Raw genomic sequence first — 18,650 nt, forward strand, 5'->3', positions numbered from 1 at the left:
GAACCACAGATGTTTGTTGGATAAACATTACAAGAAAAACAACAAATACCTTGATAATTTGCTCTCGATTTTGAACAAAAAACATGCCTGCAGGACAGGTATAGATAACAGCACTGTCGTACATGTAAATGCCAGTTGAAATATTACTCATTGCCTTTGCATTTCCAATAACCTTGTAAATACCAAAGCAATTGAAATGTATGCATTACTACCAGCCTTGTTAATAGGAGGTAACAATGGTAACTAATAACAAAATTTTAACAATAATAAAATAATGCAAGATAATAAAATGGTTTACCATTGGAGGGGCAAGGCAGACGACCTTTTCACAGCTTTTTAAGTAAATAAGTGAAGGTTCCCAGATTTTTTCAGAAGTACATTTAATGTTTTGTGTGGTGCTGTTTAAAATACGAACAAAATATCCTGGCTGACAGCGATATTGAAGTACTGTTCCAATATACAGGAAAGTGTCAGATGGTAAGCCTGTTTTAAAAAGTCAACATATTGGGCTTATTTGAAATATATTTGTATTAGCCTTTTACCTTTCAACACCATTTTGGTTCCATCCAAATCGAGCAGATCAGTGTAAAAAGGGAAAACATCTGGAGCCCAACATGACAATTTGTCACAGTGCTTTAAAGTTGAAAAATGTGGGACCCAGAGTGCTTAATATATGCATAAAATATAAAAATAATATAATAATGCTCAGCAAGCAGTTTATTGATTGTTCTGAGTTAAGTTTTTTTTTCTTTCTGAATGATTGAAATGTATTTTCCTACCCATTTGTGAACATTGAATGTCAACACTATTCACACCAAGTGTAATTTCATATCCCGAGTTGCATGTGTATGTCCACACTCCACCAATTAGTGTACTGCCAGAGCCAGTAGCATGTGGCAAAACTGCTGGGTCTTCACAACTAACACACAAGAAAACTTTATATTGTGAAAAATAAACAAAACTAGAAGGGTGGCTGAACACATATTGCCATTGAACATACACCATGGCCTATTTCAAAACATATAGATTTTTTGTTTAGGTACTTTATTATGGGTCGCAAAACAGCCAACATTTTTATCATCTTTGTTTGTTTTTGCAAGGCAAAACTCATGGGTCCCCCAGACATGCTGTTATAAATAATGCATTTTATGAGATAACTATGATAAGTTTGTAATATGAGTTTAAACACAGTGATGAAAGAGTCTGCATGAATTGTTTTGAATTGAATGCAATTTAGATAGTTTGTAGCTCAAATAGCATGATAATTTATGCAGAATTTTACCCATTTTAGGGGTTAGTGGGGTAAATGATGGGGCTGCATGGTAAAACTTAACAATCAACAACTCAAAATGACATATGTAGCAAACTGTTAACTAATCTAGGGCAAAACTTAACAAGCGACACCTAAAAATAACATATTACATAAACTGTCAACATTTTATCCGATTTGGTCAATGTTTACAAATTGAACACATTCTAGGGTTAATGGGGTAAAAGTGGGGCTCATAGGGTAAAAATGATTTATTATGTAAACTGTCTAAATTCCATGTAATACTGACATTTTACAAAAGTGACCCATTTTAGGGGGCTAGTGGGGTAACTGATGGGTTTCCACACTCGAACTGAAAAAATACCACACCACAATGACCAACAGCTAATTCTTCTGAGGTCACAAGGCTTGGCTAGTAAAACCCCTTTGCCATGTGCACCACCAAGCAATGCAAGTAGATGACAAACACAGGTAACGTATGTTTGGTTACCTTTGTTACACTATTCCACTACAGAAACCTTTCGTTTGTGGTGCACAGCAACATACAAAAACATGTTACACTTTGGGGACTAGCGGGGTAAATACTGGGGTTTTCAAGGCAAAAGAAGCAGATGGCACATCTACACAAGTATATCTACCATCTGTGTAAGTTTCATCCAAATCCATCAAACATTTGATTGCAAAAGAGGGTGGACAAACTGCAGGGCGAAAAAAAAACATTTTGAGTACCATCAAAATCCCCTTTAGGGAAGGGGACCCATAAATAGCAATCAAATCTTGGATAATAACCCACCTTTTTTCACATTTAACGATTTAGTAATTACCAATCACAACCTGGTTAAAGGAACATCTACTGAACAAATAGTTTGTGTAAAACATAAAAGCTGAAATTTGTCACATAAATTACTTTGAAGAAGTGCAAGTTATGGAACTAGGATCTGGTTCCCACTGTCCATACCACATACATTCCAAGGTAATATTTTGTCCATACACTAAACTGGAGTGTCGATCATCACAGGAAATAGTAGCAGTGGCACCAACCAACAACTGTGTGTGTGAACTATTTACATAAGCAAACTGTGCATTTGTCCTGCAAAGATGCACAATACATGAATGTTGTTACAGTATTTGTAGTACAGAATTAACACAAAATCAAATTAATATAGACAGTCATCTTTAAATTCACCAACAAGAGCTGTTGCTGAAACTTTTGAAAAATATATATTATGATTTGGTTTTTAATCTTAAAATCTGTTGCTTACTTTGGCAAAAGAGTTGGACATTGAATTAGTTCACAAAAATATTTAGCATGGTATACAGAATTTGAAGTGACCCAATCACCATTCTCATTACAAGTTGCAAAAAATGTTGTTACACTTGTTTCAGCATCAGGCAGAAGTATATTATATCCTAAATCACATCTGTAAAATGCATTGGACTGCAAAACAAAAATTGAGCTTAATTTGTTGTAGTTCAAATGATTTTTTTATGTAAAAGCTTCTCAGATTTAGTATTTGTTGGCACTTGCTAGGGCATGAAATGTGTCTTATTTCGTTGTATATTTTGTCTATAAACCAATATCAAAATGTAAGACAAGAAACAGCAATGTTTTTTCATACCATGTAACCATAACCAGTAACAACCGTCACAACCCCATTTTCTATCGGAGGTACTTCTCCACATGTAATGGCTACACAGCCTGCATCTGGTGAAAGTATTGTTGCATCAATTGTCCAATGACCATCAATTCCACAAACAGCTAGAAACAAAGTAACCAACATTTTTTTAGCAAAATGTGTTATTGCTCCTATGGTGGGTATCTATGGCAACCTTCAACTTGCTTATTGTGTTTCAATTTTAGGTTGGACTAGACACCTTGGTTTATTTTGGAACAGTTCGTTCGTGTTTTGATCACCTTGTTAAGCTTATGTATTTATTTTAAACATATTGTATCACATTTCTATTCTGTTTACACCAGTTTTTTTAAAAGTTGGGCCTCTTTACTCCCTAACAAAGCGGTATTTTAATGCAACCATGTTAATACTCTTCCCACTACTAATTTATTATCAAATGTTTATTTGTTAATAAAATATTTCACTTAATAAGAAAATTAAAAAACCTTTTACTGTATGTGAATAGACCCCAACTCCATCAACAAAATTAAATCCAGTTTCGCAGCTATATGTAGCGTTTGATCCAAATGTTGTTTTTGTGTAGGAGATTGATTGTGTCCTTGGCAGAATAAGTTTTACTGGTGGACCACAGTCAAGCAGACGGCATTGCATTTTGTGGGGATTAGGCTGCCATGCATTGTGAGCTACACACATGCTGGAAAGTTTAGTGTTGTTTGCCATTGATGAAAAGCTGTAGCCATCATTACAGGTATAATGCACCTATACAAACATAAATACCATATTTAGTTTTCAGTACAAATGATAGATAAGTGTAGCTAAAGTACACGACTGTACATTAGTGTCAAGTTCTGCACTAATGCTGTAACTTGTGGAGTATAACAGAACAAAGAAACACAGCATATTATTTTTTTCCAGATAATAAGTGTTCAGCAGATTTTGTTGGCATTATAATTCTGTGATATCATTATCATTACAAAAGTTTTTTTTTTGTTTGAACAATTTTTTGGCAGTAAGAAAAACCACACAAACCAATTATTGCATGAGAAATCTTAAAACAACAACTACTTGGTTTAAAACACATTTACCAAATCATGGTACTTTGTTCCAGTAAAGTTAGAAATGGAGTGTGGTATAACAGGTGGATTTTCACAAGCAATTCTTTCACAAGAAATTGTTTCAGGATCAGGATCCCAAACCAATCCTTTTAAACATGTAACAGTTGCTGTTGTTATTCCTGGGCGAACTTCAAAACTTGAAAGACAACGAATGGTGGCTGTTCCATCAAGCTGGTAGGAGTGCACTGCATTCAAAAAAGTTTTAATTTTTCATAAAAAGGTAATTGCCACAAATTAACTTGTTCAGTACATTGCAACCTAGACATCTTATGACGTAACAATGCATCTGATAGGTTCTATCATCACGCCATGTCACGCCTTGTGTTTGAACTAGAGTAACCTGTGTTTTGGGTGCTGTCGTGTGCGTTTTTAAACGAGGTCAATTCTATTGTGGAGAGAATACAGTAAACATCTCGAAAGTTCTCGGTGTGCCAAAGACAGCGTCAACACAAATAGCAACAGTAGGGATATCTGACCCGACTAGTTTGCGACAGTAATATCAGTGTTTGGTTAACAAATATATTATTGTAAAAGTATAGAGCCAATAAATGATAAGCTGCAGACAGTGCACACTGTTTCGGCCTATAAGGTCTCATCAGTGCAGCTGGTGACGAGAGATCGGCCGCATTGGCTAGTGGCTACACCTTATAGGTCGAAACAGTGTGCACTGTCTGCAGCTTATCAAATATATATATTATCGACTGAATTAGCAAAATCATTTTTTTAATTGGCATAGCATGTGTCATAAGGCATGGAGATAGGATAGCACTTTGAACTGCTTGAAAACTAATGATTAGAATGGACATTTGTATGACATGATATAAAGGTATTTGAAAAAAATCATCCTACGTTCAATTATTGCATTTTCAGGTGGCAATGGTAATTTGCAATTGAAGTCTGAAGATTCCAAACAAAGAATGTGTTCTGGGTCTGGCCACCAACCCTTTCCTATTTTGAAACAAATGAACAAAGTAGGAAATAATAAAATACATTTCTCGTTTGTATCCCACCACTGCAAGAAATTGTTAAGCTGTTCACATCACCAGCAACAAAATAACCATGATTACATTCAACCGTTAATTCTGTCCCATAGGCAAAGTGACCTGACCCCAAGTCTTTGATACTGGAATTGTTCGGAACAAATGGTGCTTTGCAACTTACAGGTACAAATGTGATATATGTCAATGGCATGCCAATAAAAGGTGTACCATCTTCAACAGCTCTGTAAAACAAATCAAAAAATTAAACCTTTGCCCAGTGTATAGCCCAGTACATATGCAATCTTGAAGCACTTAATAAAATACACTAAAGTAATACAGCACCTTCTAACCCTGGACGTTCCATCCCCTTTATCCATATTTAATTGAGTTGCATTTAATACATTCCACTGTCCGTTGTCACTGCATTGTAATGTCACAATTAATTGTGCTGCTGTTAAATTAGATGTTGATGATGCATAGCCGTCATCCGCAAAGTATGTGATGCGATCAAGGTAGTGAAAACCTCCAACAACTCTTGTGGAATGTGGCCGCTCCCCAGGATCAAAGCAATTTATTCTTTCACAAACAGTTAAACCAGGGCTGTATGGTAACCATTCACCTACAAAGTCACAAGCATTGTAATATTTTTTTTTTATATAGCTTTTGTTTTACTCAAAAAAATATATAAAATATTTAATCATAAAGTGGATTAAAAAATCAACGGGAGATTGATTTGTTTCAATAACTTCCACGTCAGCACCAAATGTGTACAGTAAAAAACTCATTTTTAACATGTCTGTTCCATGTTCATGAAACCCAAACTTACCATTACTTTTGCAGGAAAATGTTGAAATCTGTTTTCCAGAAGTAGAAGAAGCATAACCAGCAACACAGGAGACATTGTATACAGTATGAGTTGGGTAGTAGGCTGGTGCTAAACATTTGAAAAAATAAGTAAAACTAACAAAATTTGGTCAATGTACACTATTTACTTGGTTTCCCTCTGTAGCTGATTGTAATCTGAGCAAAAGGGATAACTGGGGGACTTGGACACAAAATAGGTTGACAAGCAATAAGTATGTCATCAGGATGCATATCCCATGAGCCGTCATACTGACAGGTAATTGTCCACTTGTTTTGTTTGTAAGTCCTGTAATTGTGTAATCAGTTACTTAAACTTTTACCTTTCAACCATTGTGCATAATCTTAAACTTATTACTTGGTGGTTTGGAACCTGCACTGAAATTTCTGCTTTTTTGTTTGTAAATTAATCATTGTGGTGCAGTAAACTCACAGTAACATTGAAAAAGGCCCTTTACTATTGATTAACAACCAAAACACAGTGCTCATTTCCCAGCATAAAGACTAATTTTCAAATATTTTAATAATGTTGCACACAAAAAAGTTCGGAAACCAATGAATTCTGTGATTGATGTTTGCAAAACTGTGCTACCTAATCTGCTTTGATGTGGTTTGGACAAAGTACAATCCTTTTTTACATCGGTAATCCACTGTATCATCGTAATAGTAATTTTCTGATGGAGGCTTTACAGATGCAAGTGCATTTTTAACTGTTTTTGGATGATCGCATGTTATTGGTACACAAAATATTTGATCTGAAGAAGGCCTCCATTGCCCATTCGCTTTACATGTGGATTTTTGAGATATGGAAAACATCTTAGATAGTGGCTGATGGATATGGTAACCCAACTCACAAGTGTAAGTGACAATCGATTGATACAGTAATGTAGATACAGAATACCCAGCATGATCAACAAAGCCTATGCAAAAAAAAAAGAAATTTATTAGCGTGAGATTTTAATTTAGAATAATTATACAATAAAACAGTAACAGTCCCATAATAAGAAGATCTTTTTGATAGGTAACTTTTATTATTTAAATGTTAATTTATTTGAAGTATAGTCTTGTTTTTGAAATATTTTGGAAAACTAGAATAGTTTTTTTTGCAGAAAAGCAAACATCAATATGAAAGTTATACTAAAATTAATATTATTTTTAGGTTTGAGTAAATGATCCTTGCCAACACACATTCTACAACATACCTGGTTGGGGGCAATTCACATCAACACAACTGAAACTATCCACATTTGGTACCCAAGAAGTGTCATATGAAGGAACACCTGCTACCTTTGTTAAAGAACGTGTAGCAACACAAGTAGAAGTAAATGAGTGTGAAGGACCACTTGGTCCAACCCATTGCCCCAGTGGGCAGATATAAGTAACTGTATCACCACTTGTGTATAGCAGTGATCCACCTTTATGCACTGCACCTGACTTTAACCTTTCAGGTGGTGTTGGACAATGCACAGGCTTGCATATGGTTCTAAATCTATCAGTAAATTTAGGATGCCAAACCCCATCAAGACTACATGAGAAATCAATGTGTGAGCTTGTGCTGTCTATAGCATATCCATCATCACAGTAAACACTAACATGGTCACCAGCCACATACTGATCTTTGTATAGCTGAAAAAAAAATGTGCTGGTAACATGAACTTTTATCCAATGGATATTGTTTTGTTTATATGACTACAGTTTTACTTGAGGGCAAAAATATACTAATATTTTGATTTTTTGTAAGGGTGACAGTATTTTAAACATTAGAATGCCATGTTTACAAAGAGTTTTCATTTTGCCTTCAAAAAGCAACCGATACAGCACAATGGCTGATGACATAAATTGCCCAAATTTTTAAACCAGTGTGCTAATTGTTCAATTGACACCTTAAAAGAAACAAGCAGAGAAGCCTTTAGGTTCTGAGAATAAACACTACAATAGCATATATAAGCTATTGCTGCCAGGTATAGTATCAAGTTTAAAGAGCTCTTCTGGCAAATGTGATTTTATTCCGACGTTTCGACGTCCTATACAGGTCGTCTTCATCAGGGTAAATAACACTGAATGCGACTAGTACAGTGCACGATAAACAAAGGAAAAAAGAATAGAACGAAAGCACGTAACAACGCAACGAAAACACCGCGCGATAACAAATGATTGACCCTCTAATCTTTAAGCAGGTGCCTGTAGCACGCTGGCAGCATCACGTCTGTTTTGATGTTCATTGTGTTGACCCGTTGGTGAATATTCCATGACTCAAGAAATAGTCTTTTCCTGTAGTCAGGCTCCCGGGCCACAACAGATGCCGCATTGAAATCAATACGGTGGCCTTGTGATACCGCGTGATTGGACAGGGCCGACTTCTTTGCGTCGCTGTTGGCAACATCCCGTTGATGTTCTTTTCGGCGGGTGTTGAGTGACCTTCCAGTCTCCCCGATATATATTAACGGACACTCGGCGCAGGGAATAGAATATACAACACCACGTTGTTCAAGGGTGTCGATTGGATCTTTCGGGTGACTCAGTAGCTTGCGGAGAGTATTGGCAGGTTGAACGCCAACCGCTACGCCGAAGTCACGCAACATACGCCGTAGAATATCCGTCAATTTCGGTATGTACGGAAGTGTCACAAAACCCTCTGTTTTTGGATGGGTCACCTGTTTGGGACACGTTGCCCGTCCATCACGGAGAATCCAGTTGGGGTAGCCGTTGTATTTCAAGGCTTTGCGAACCTTAGCCAGTTCCGCCTCGCAGTCGTCGCTATGAGTGCACAAGCGTCGTGCCTGATCTTTTAGGGAACGAACCACCCCTCTTTTCTGGTATGTGGGGTGATGAGATCGAAAATTGAGATACCTGCCGGTACTCGTTGGCTTGTGGTACACTCTCGAGTACAAGACGCCGTCATCGGTTCTTGTGACTTGAACGTCTAAAAATGGAAGACAGTTTACCGATTGGAGTTCCATGGTAAACTGAATGCCTGGTTGCGCCTCGTTGAGATGCTGTAAAAATGCCTCAACCTTGTTCTTAGCAATGACACAAAAAATGTCGTCAACATATCGCCGCCAGAATCTTGGTGGGTTGGCAAATGTTGATAAGGCTTTTTCCTCAAGCGCTTCCATTGTCATGTTTGTGACAACCACGGAGACCGGGGAACCCATCGCTGTGCCTTGAACCTGTTGGTAAAAGCTTCCCCTGAATGTTAAAAAGGATTGCTCCAAGCAAATCCGCAAACCGTCCACAATATCCAACGGGACCCATGGTGTTCTGTCTTTAAGGCTATAGTCGTTTAAAATCCTGGATGACGCGATGTCCATCGCCAATTCCACAGGAACACTTGTAAAAAGTGACACGACGTCATACGACACCATTAACTCTTCGTTGGACAGGGGCGGCAACTGTGCTATCTCTTGAACAAACTTGGACGAGTTCGAAACAGTCCATTCCGTATTGCCCACAAGCGGAGAAATAACTTTCGCTAGGTACTTCGCAAGATTGTAGGTTGGAGTACCAACAAACGAAACGATTGGTCGCAGAGGGATGCCTTCCTTGTGTATTTTTGGTAAGCCGTAGATGCGCGGAGCGGAGCCGTCCGTGCTATGCAGTTGATGGAATACGGCTTCAGAAATGCATTGCCTCTCTGTGTGCAATTTCCCCACGAACTTATTAAGGACGCGTTCCGACTTACGTGTTGGATCACGCTTTAAACGCTTGTAAGTCGAAGTATCCAGTAATAAGTCAGACATTTTCTTGTCGTAATCTGGGCGGTTCATGATGACAGTACAGTTACCTTTGTCTGCGGATAAGATCGAGATATCTTCATTTGACCTTAAACTTCGGATCGCCTGGTGCTCGGTGTTACTGAGGTTGCTTTGACCCATTCTGTGTGTGCGAAGGCAGTATGCAAGTTTGCCTTGAATGAATGCTTTAATGTGCGCGGGTTGCTACCAAATTCCTTTCTCGACTGCAGCAATAATTTGTTCTTTCGGTACTGCCCGTGGTGCAGTGGCAAAATTAAGACCAAGTTGCAAAACTTTGGTTTCATCAACCGTCGGTTGGTAATCAGACATCTTCTGTCTTTCCACTGCAGGTCTTCGTCTGTCGCACATGGAACTCAGCGATGTCAAACGCCTTTTACAATCAATCATCGCACGATTGTAACGTGTATTAACTCCTACGTTGGTGTGATCTAAAAGCCGCTCTAACTGGTCTTGCGTCAGAACTGCACGTAGCGAAGCTAACACTCCATCAGAACGAGCCTTGCATTGCGTTATTCTTTGGTGAGACTGGTTAATGCGTAACTTTAGAAACGCAAATCCACACTTTCTCATGATTTTCCTTCCACCTGAAGAATTGTCAGGCGATTTAAAGTGCAAAGAGCGCGGCAAGATATTTTCCTTGATACACCCGTGGTTGAAATGCAGGTGTACCATGTGCCTCGCAATCGAGTGTCTCGTGTCAACGTACTTTCTGATGGTGGAAAGCACGTCGGGTCCATACAGACCTTTCAATTCAATATATAAGCTATTGCTGCCAGGCATAGTATCAAGTTTAAAAAGCTCTTCTGGCAAATGTGATTTTATTCCGACGTTTCGACGTCCTATACAGGTCGTCTTCATCAGTGTTATTTACCCTGATGAAGACGACCTGTATAGGACGTCGAAACGTCGGAATAAAATCACATTTGCCAGAAGAGCTCTTTAAACTTACTACAATAGCATGTTCACAATCTGTCTTAATATAAAATCTAACCACATTCGGCAATTTTAACAGGACCAATTTTAAACGCTTGTTAGCTTATTAACAGTTGTTTCATCCATGAAAATGTTATCCTGGTCTATTAAAACTTTAAGGACAAAACCGAAAAAAAGCTATAAGTAAAATGAAACCCACTTGGGAAATGTTATGATAGAATGAATGCTCAATCTTTGGTAGTGTGTCACAAACCAATAGTTCACACTTAATTGTTTTGGTTGGAGGAATCCACAAATTGTCAGATTGGCATGTGATTGTTGTGGATGTCAATGTTCTTGCAATCATACGACCAGGCATGCATGTGTAAGTAACCTGCAAAAAGAACAGGGCATTTTTGTTTTCAGTACATATTTTTTACATGCAGTAACTGAACTGTGATATTTCATTATGACAAGTTTATTTAGTGTTGATTAATTACATTAACACAAAAATATTTATATGTAAGTAAATGTATGAATTCTACACTTTGTGTTCTAAATCAAAAACTTTAAACATAACATAAATGACTTCTATTTTTTTGTACAGTCATGAAAATTCAGGAAGAGTTGAAAACTAATTGGATTTTACAAGAGTTTTTTTTTTCAGTTCCAGTTTACGTATAACGAAATTATTGCATTCAACTTGTAATCAGGAGCATGTTTACACTACCTGACTTCCAACTGTCAATCCAGTTCCCTTCCGAAAAGCAAATGGAACTGGACCAGGATCTCTGCATGAGGCAACTACACATGTCAAGTTCAAAGGATCTGGCTTCCAAGTTCCTTCACGAGTACAAACTGTTTCTGTATAAATTCTTGCTGGACTGAACCAATAGCCCTACGAATATTATCAAATAAATTTTATTCAAAGATGCAAAGGTTCCAGAAAAAAATACCACATTATTTTGTTTAAAAATAATAAAAACCTGAAAACACTGATATTGGAAAATTGAGCCATAACTAAACACAAAGTCTGATGTATTTGGTGATCGATGTGATAATTGAATTTGACCAGGATCTGAGCATGCTATTTCTCTACATTCAATTCCATCTTCAATGATAGTCTGTGACCAATTTCCCCTTTCTCCACACACAGCATCCACACTTGTTGACCTTAAACATATTTCAAACAATCAGAGGTGAAAATAGCCAGACTTGAAGTAGATCATATTTATTTTTATGTATTAAGTGATCTACAATGTAGAAATATTGCTTAAGATACAACTTGAAACACAATTTTGTGCACCTAAAAAGTGCAATAAAATATGATTGTCGAACTTTATAAAATTGGTACCCATTCCGTTTAATGTTTGGTGGATCTTGGAGAAACACATTTAATACCCAATATCCATAAAAACAGCTAATGACAGCCTTTGAGCCATAAGCCGGGACATAGGTTTGATTAAGCCCCTTTGCATAAATAACTGGAGCTCCAAAAACACCAGAATCAGGATCCGAGTTGTGTTTTGGAGGGTAAACATCAACTACAGAATGAGCAAGTATTGTGGGCATAGGACAAGTTACATCAACACACGCCTGTAAATTAAAAAAATAAAATCAATGGTATTTAGTGTTATTGAGCACACACATGTTTAGGTGATCAATACACCTTTAAACCCCAAAGTAACTATACACTGCCTTAGCAGACTGTCTTGTGTTCAAGAGGTGATGGTCTCTAATCCTGTCACTTATTTAATTCACCACATTATTCTATTGTCACCTGTTACCCCAAAACTTTCTGCAGACCCATTTGGTCAAAGATAAAATCCTAAGTTATAAATAAGTGTTTCTTCTTTGTTGTTACGAACTTTGGTCAGTGAATACAGTGTACCTTGCAGAAGAAGAAGTCTTAGTCACAACTAATGGTGCGATATTTATCAAATACAATGTGATGTAAAGTAATATTTGAATGTTATCATATACTACATACATTGACAGTATTATCAATAGGAAATCCACCTTTCTGTTTGCCATACATATTTACTTATGCTTTTTTATCATAATAAAGGGTCATACTATTTTATCAACACTGGAGTTCAGTGGAAGCCAAACACCAATTGCACTACAATGAAGAGAAAACGAAAATTTGTTTGGTTCCACCCATTTTCCTTTATGACATGAATACTTCACAGTTGTTGTCACCGGAAAGCTGCCAGCTAAAAACAAAAAATTTTGTTTTACTTGTAATGCTTTTTGCAGAATTTGATTACATAAAAAATGCCTATATTTTAAGTACTGTTTCAACTTACCACTTTTATAGTTTGATCCAATATGTTCCCATTTGTTTGGTGCAGAAAAATCAGATCCCAAAGACTTAGTTTCAGGTCTGCTAGTTACAGTCATTGAAGTGTGAGAAATACTAGGAGGCTGCCCACAATCAACAGGACTACATTCGATGTCATATGTGTCTGGATTCCAACGTCCAAAACTTAATGGCAGAAAATGAACTCAGTTTGTATTGGTAATTAACATTCAGTTATTTAAAAATGCCAAGAAATGTTAACTTAAAATATCCCACCTGTTACATACAGATTCTTCATACAGGTAACCCTCCCTATAAGTGCACACATCCAAAAAGTTACCAGCTCCAATTTTACCAGCCTGCCAATAACTCTTCACGTCTGTAGCAAGTCTGTTGCCTTTAAAAATAGAAATACTTTTAAGAACAATAATGTTTTCACACAGTTTCAGGCCCTTGGCAAGGCTTTATGTCATTTTTGTAGTACAAAATGGTAACATTTGTATAATTACTATAAATAGAAAAATCCTAATTTGAGTTCTAAACGAGTAAACCGAATAACAACTCTCAAATTGCATTTAAAGTTTTATAGTTTAACAGGTGACAACGTTCAAAAAGAAATACATGTGGCAATAAAACCCTATATGCTGAGTTTTTTTATCTAGCAGGTTACGGAACATTTTGTGTTTACAACTAAAACATATATTTCAAAAACTATGGGTTCTCAGTTTGTACTTGTAATATTCTTTACTAGAACCTGTTTTTAGACAATCCTACATACAAATATTTTTCAACACATCCTTGAGAAAAAATATGTGACCTGTTGAAGCGAGAACATAACAAAACAATGTTGCTGGGCATATTTTTTTTATTTACTTACTTTACTATTTACTGCTCCAGTAGCTAAGTTTATTTGCACAATATTTCAAAAACAAAACATTAAAAATTAAGAATGTGTGGGGTAGCTGAAGACTCTGCAGTAATCATGTTAGCTACCCTATATAATAAGTCAGCAACCAATACCTGTTACAAAAAGGTTTACAGCATTCTCTGTTGATTCATATGCAACTTCAGCAGCTTTGGTTGTAAGATAACCACCAGACATTGCTGCTCGCAAAGCTAGTAACCTTGCATTACTGCCATCTCTCGCTTTTATACACTCCCAATGTTGATAGATGTTATTTTTGTCACATAATTTCATGACAACATTGACTAAATCTTCCTAATCACACAAAAAATGCCAAAACGTTTAGTTATAATTTGCAACAGCAATATTGTGTGTGTGTAATGAACATGCTTTAAATGTACATTTATAGAACTACAAATGCAATTTTAATAAAAAATTTCCCAAGGGTATCGCATGCGACACTCAGATTATTTGCACCTTACTATGGAATTTTTCAAGTTAATGTTTTTATCTTTAAACTAGAAGGGTGGCTTAGCACATATTGCCCTTGGATATACACTATAACCTATTTTAAAACATAAATATATTTCCTATGCTTATTTTGTATTGGGTCCCATATTAGTCACCGTCTTTTATAACTTTAGTCGTTTCTGCAGGCAAAAACTCATGGGTCCCCACACATGCAAAGTTGAAAATAATGCAATTCAAGAGATAACCATAAGAAAGTCGGGTGTTGTAAGGTAAAACACAGTGATCGGCACTGGGCTTAAATAATAGTGCTATGTAGAATACAAACTATAAAATTAGATTCACCCCAGATATTGTTTGAAGTATGTCCTATTTAACGTTTTAAAAAACTGACCCATTTTAGGGGGCTAGTAGGGCAACTAATTGGGTTCGACACACAAATTAAAAAATATATAAAAACCACAATGACTCAATCAATAGTACTGCAAAATTTCAGCCCAATCCGCCAATGTTTAAAATTTCGACCACTAGAGGTGTTTTGAGCAACAACCGTTAATGTTTCTGACGTCATAGGGCTGTTAACAAGCCCCTAACTGCCATGGCGCAAAAACGACCACCAAGCAAACCACCAACGAGCAACATACAACTGCTTGCCCTTGTAACACTATTGCGCCTAAGAAATCTTTCGTTTGTGGTGCCCAGTAACATACAAATACGTTTTACACTTTAGGGGCTTGTGGGGTAAATGTTAGGACTACAGGGTTGAACACAACAATCGACACCTATAAACGGCATACTTTTCAAGAAATCCAAATTTCAGCCAATTCTGACACTGTTTAAAAACTCACCCATTTTGGGGGGCTAGCGGGGTAAATACTGGGGTTATCAACAAAAACAAAGTGGGATGCACATCTACATAACTATGTCTACCATCTGTGTAAATTTCAGCCAAATCCATCAAACATTTGATGGAAAAACGAGTCGGACAAACTTTGGGTAAAAAATACCATTTTAGGGGGCTAGCGGGGTAAATACTGGGGTTATCAACAAAAACAAAGTGGGATGCACATCTTCATAACTATGTCTACCATCTGTGTAAATTTCAGCCAAATTCATCAAACATTTGATAGAAAAAGAGTCTGACAAACTTTGGGTAAAAAATACCCATTTTAGGGGGCTAGCGGGGTAAATACTGGGGTTATCAACAAAAACAAAGTGGGATGCACATCTACATAACTATGTCTACCATCTGTGTAAATTTCAGCCAAATCCATCAAACATTTGATGGAAAAACGAGTTGGACAAACTTTGGGTAAAAAATACCCATTTTAGGGGCCTAGCGGGGTAAATACTGGGGTTATCAACAAAAACAAAGTGGGATGCACATCTACATAACTATATCTACCATCTGTGTAAATTTCAGCCAAATCCATCAAACATTTGATGGAAAAACGAGTCGGACAAACTTTGGGAAGAAAAAACAAGAAAACAATTCGAGTAAAATCAATATGTGTCCCCTTCAGGGAAGGGGACCCATAATTCTAATTGAGCCCTAAAGGCCAAAAGAAAAAAAAATTGTCTTACTTCTTTTTCAACTAAATTATGGCTTCAAAGAGATAAAACACTGAGCCATATTAGCTGACTATAGCAACGAAAAGCAAAATTGAAAAATTAGCAATGTTTCTTTGCACAACTAATTATATAAGTTCTGCTAAGAAATGATCTTCATTTATAATTTAGGATTAAGGTACCTATTTTCTTGCCCCAACACCTTATTAAGATGATGGACAAACAAGCCACCAACCAAATCAACTAACTTACCTTCAGTGCAGGCAAGGCAACAGCTGTGAGACAAGTATCAGTGTATTTGTTCTTTAAATGAAATGACCAATGCCAAACCCACAAATTCCTGGCAGTAGCATATCCAATACAATTAGGTCGCAACATAGCTTTAATTGGCGGTGGGATCAAATCATCAGATTCCACATCAATAAACTCAGGATTTTTCCCTCCATCAACATAAATGCATACATCCCAATGAGGTGAATAAAGAGTAAAGGCCGGTCTGACCCAGTGTGTAGAAGCGCACTCATAGCTAACAAACATGACAAGTTCTATCAATGTACACCTTATTTATATTTAGACAAAGAAACTCATATCAGCTTTCCTATATCTATACTTGTATATAAATCCCCAATTTGTCTGTACTTTATGCTGAGGTGGGTGGCACACACAGAACAGCAGGTTTTTAGTTAAATTAAATATTAAGAACTTTTTGTTAAATAATTTTTTCAGTGGTGTTGCTTTTAATCTACAAATATTCTTTAATACACCGGCTTCACACCGTATTATATTTCCACTGCTTCTGTCTGAACCACGCATTATAGCTCCAGGAACACTGTTAGGTGGAGGGCAAAGAAGCGGACGGCAGCGAATCTTAGATGGAGCCAATGGGGACCAGGTGCCATCAATCTCACATTTAAAGTCTGCTGTAAATGTTTCCCTGTCCAGCCACTTTCCTAAATATACCAGGAAAGTAAAATTTGCAAGCAACAATTTCACATTCAAGTCATCAACAAATGTTATTCACATCACCTGGAAGGCATCTCAAAGTCATCTTAGAGCTGTGTGGAATAATGCTTCTTTTGGGGGCCAACTGTACTGCTTTGATTCGAGTTAAATCAGCAACAGATGGAGCATCACAAGTCACAGGTAAACATTTTGATTTATCTGGATCTGGATTCCACCTTTTAGAAATAAGGATGTATGTGCTTAACACCAGAACCCACAAATGTAAGAACAACATTGCCTACTTCCCACTGCTGTTGCATTTAATTTCCATACCAAACTGATTCTTTTTGAACCAAAACCCTTCGTCACATTCATACCTAGCTATACCACCAAATGCAAAGGAAGGCGAAAATGCAGAAGAATGGGGAATAAGAGGCAGAGGTTTGCATTCAATCTTAAAGAACAAATATAAGGAAACATACAATAAAACAAATTTAAATGATGTGTAAAGGCTCATACAGAAACACAAATATCATTGTGTAGTTTGGGTTGCCATGTTTCATCTTCCATACATGTAACAGTGTGTTCAGGTTTGCCAGATTGCAGTATAGTTCCTTTTTTGCAGGTGTAAGATGCATTTACCCCAAATCGATAGCTGTCACCTTTGCAAATACATTTTGATGATAGTAAATCCAATTTTTTATGTTTAAAATGTTTATTTCCAGGTTAAAATTAGTCAGCTACAAGATCAGATAGCCACTTGTGATCATATAAAATGAAAGATGGAAATGGTTGTAGGAATGCTAACAAAACAGGAATTAATTCCGAGAATCAATTTACTACTAATTTTTTACCAAGTTACAAAAAGTACATTTAACTCATTTTGTGATGCAGTCATTTTATATGATGGTGGATGCCATAACTACCTGATAAACATTACCTTACATGAGAAACTGAAAATATTTGCCAACCTTCAACAAAAGGTACAGAAAGATCCATTCCTGATATATTTTCAGGTTTTGTGCAGTTAATGTGGTAGCACCGCAAACTCAACATCTCTGCTTCCCTTACTTTGCGGTCACTAATGTAAGCTTCTAGTTCATAATCTTTCACTGTCTTTGTTATCTAGGTTAAACGATTCAGTTCAGTAGTCTGCACTAGTGGTAAAGCTCACAAAAAGCATCATTATTTGCATGTGACCAACTGTTTTTATGCAAAATCAAGTTACAAATTTAAACAAAGAACATTTTATTTTTGTACGTTTAAAAGGTTTGCCACTAGTTACCACATTTATCAATAAAAACTTTTGCAAGCTTACCTCCCAGTTTAAAAACTGATTGCAGGTAATGGAAGCTGTCTTGTGTGGAGGAAGAAACCTGTAACCAGGTTTACACTTAAGTGTAATGGTTGAACCATATGCAAACTTTGTACCAGAGAAACCAACACTCTCCAGAACCGAAACTGAGTGTGGAGGTTGAAATGGTGCTTCACAAACCCATCTGTAATATTTTAACTGAAAAGTTGAGTTAAGTTTATTTTGCCGGATGATACAAATTGTAGCAGCATATTTGTGCTAAATTAAGCCGGAAATAGCTGTGCAACATTGGGACACTATAAAGTACAACAAAGGTGAGGGCACAATTGGTGGATGGATGGTAACGGGCTGCAGCTACAACGTTAGTATAAGTGTAAAAGCATTTTGATATGGTTTTTTTCAACATATTTGCTGAAAATCTTTTGCCACCACAATGAATAGTTATGTACTTGGCTTTTGCTTCGCAAACACTTCCAGCAAGTCTGTTGGAACAAAACCTTGACTCAATTTTATGAATTCCTCTGGATTTGACTATCATGGCCACACACCAATTGGGTACAGGTGTCTGAGATGGTGAACTTCCATCCGTTCTTTCACAAATGCTGTCACCTAGTTCCTGTACC

The 18,650-nt window shown here is 36.8% G+C and overlaps 1 protein-coding gene and 1 pseudogene across 2 annotated transcripts in view; both read right to left on the reverse strand.

Annotated features, from left to right (window-relative positions):
• Positions 1 to 18,650, reverse strand: part of LOC145222210 (uncharacterized) — a 41,143-nt pseudogene that overhangs the window by 6,400 nt on the left and 16,093 nt on the right. The window contains exons 29-60 of the transcript XR_013859304.1: positions 18,477 to 18,649; positions 18,031 to 18,211; positions 17,684 to 17,837; positions 17,232 to 17,374; positions 17,015 to 17,166; positions 16,797 to 16,948; positions 16,546 to 16,720; positions 16,023 to 16,296; positions 13,850 to 14,048; positions 13,106 to 13,226; positions 12,837 to 13,015; positions 12,604 to 12,743; positions 11,882 to 12,123; positions 11,514 to 11,700; positions 11,258 to 11,425; positions 10,748 to 10,921; positions 7,063 to 7,486; positions 6,453 to 6,780; positions 5,992 to 6,149; positions 5,826 to 5,933; positions 5,342 to 5,618; positions 5,030 to 5,241; positions 4,869 to 4,967; positions 3,990 to 4,204; positions 3,390 to 3,663; positions 2,890 to 3,029; positions 2,533 to 2,708; positions 2,178 to 2,360; positions 780 to 919; positions 543 to 665; positions 299 to 483; positions 50 to 172 (exon numbers count right to left, since the gene is read on the reverse strand). The product of XR_013859304.1 is annotated as an uncharacterized LOC145222210 (transcript). The remainder of the gene's footprint in view (positions 1 to 49; positions 173 to 298; positions 484 to 542; positions 666 to 779; positions 920 to 2,177; positions 2,361 to 2,532; positions 2,709 to 2,889; positions 3,030 to 3,389; positions 3,664 to 3,989; positions 4,205 to 4,868; positions 4,968 to 5,029; positions 5,242 to 5,341; positions 5,619 to 5,825; positions 5,934 to 5,991; positions 6,150 to 6,452; positions 6,781 to 7,062; positions 7,487 to 10,747; positions 10,922 to 11,257; positions 11,426 to 11,513; positions 11,701 to 11,881; positions 12,124 to 12,603; positions 12,744 to 12,836; positions 13,016 to 13,105; positions 13,227 to 13,849; positions 14,049 to 16,022; positions 16,297 to 16,545; positions 16,721 to 16,796; positions 16,949 to 17,014; positions 17,167 to 17,231; positions 17,375 to 17,683; positions 17,838 to 18,030; positions 18,212 to 18,476; position 18,650) is intronic.
• On the reverse strand, positions 7,847 to 10,470 carry LOC145222208 (uncharacterized). Its single transcript, XM_080088274.1, has one exon. The coding sequence runs from the start codon at positions 9,733 to 9,735 to the stop codon at positions 8,023 to 8,025; it is 1,713 nt and encodes a 570-aa protein (XP_079944400.1). The 5' UTR covers positions 9,736 to 10,470; the 3' UTR covers positions 7,847 to 8,022.

Source organism: Phallusia mammillata, chromosome 4 (assembly GCF_965637545.1).
Source record: "Phallusia mammillata chromosome 4, kaPhaMamm4.hap1.1, whole genome shotgun sequence".
NCBI lineage: Eukaryota > Metazoa > Chordata > Ascidiacea > Phlebobranchia > Ascidiidae > Phallusia > Phallusia mammillata.

What these genes read in the sequence shown, in the direction of transcription:
- LOC145222208 (XM_080088274.1), bottom strand. Translation starts at nt 9,735, where the DNA reads ATGGGTCAAAGCAACCTCAGTAACACCGAGCACCAGGCGATCCGAAGT.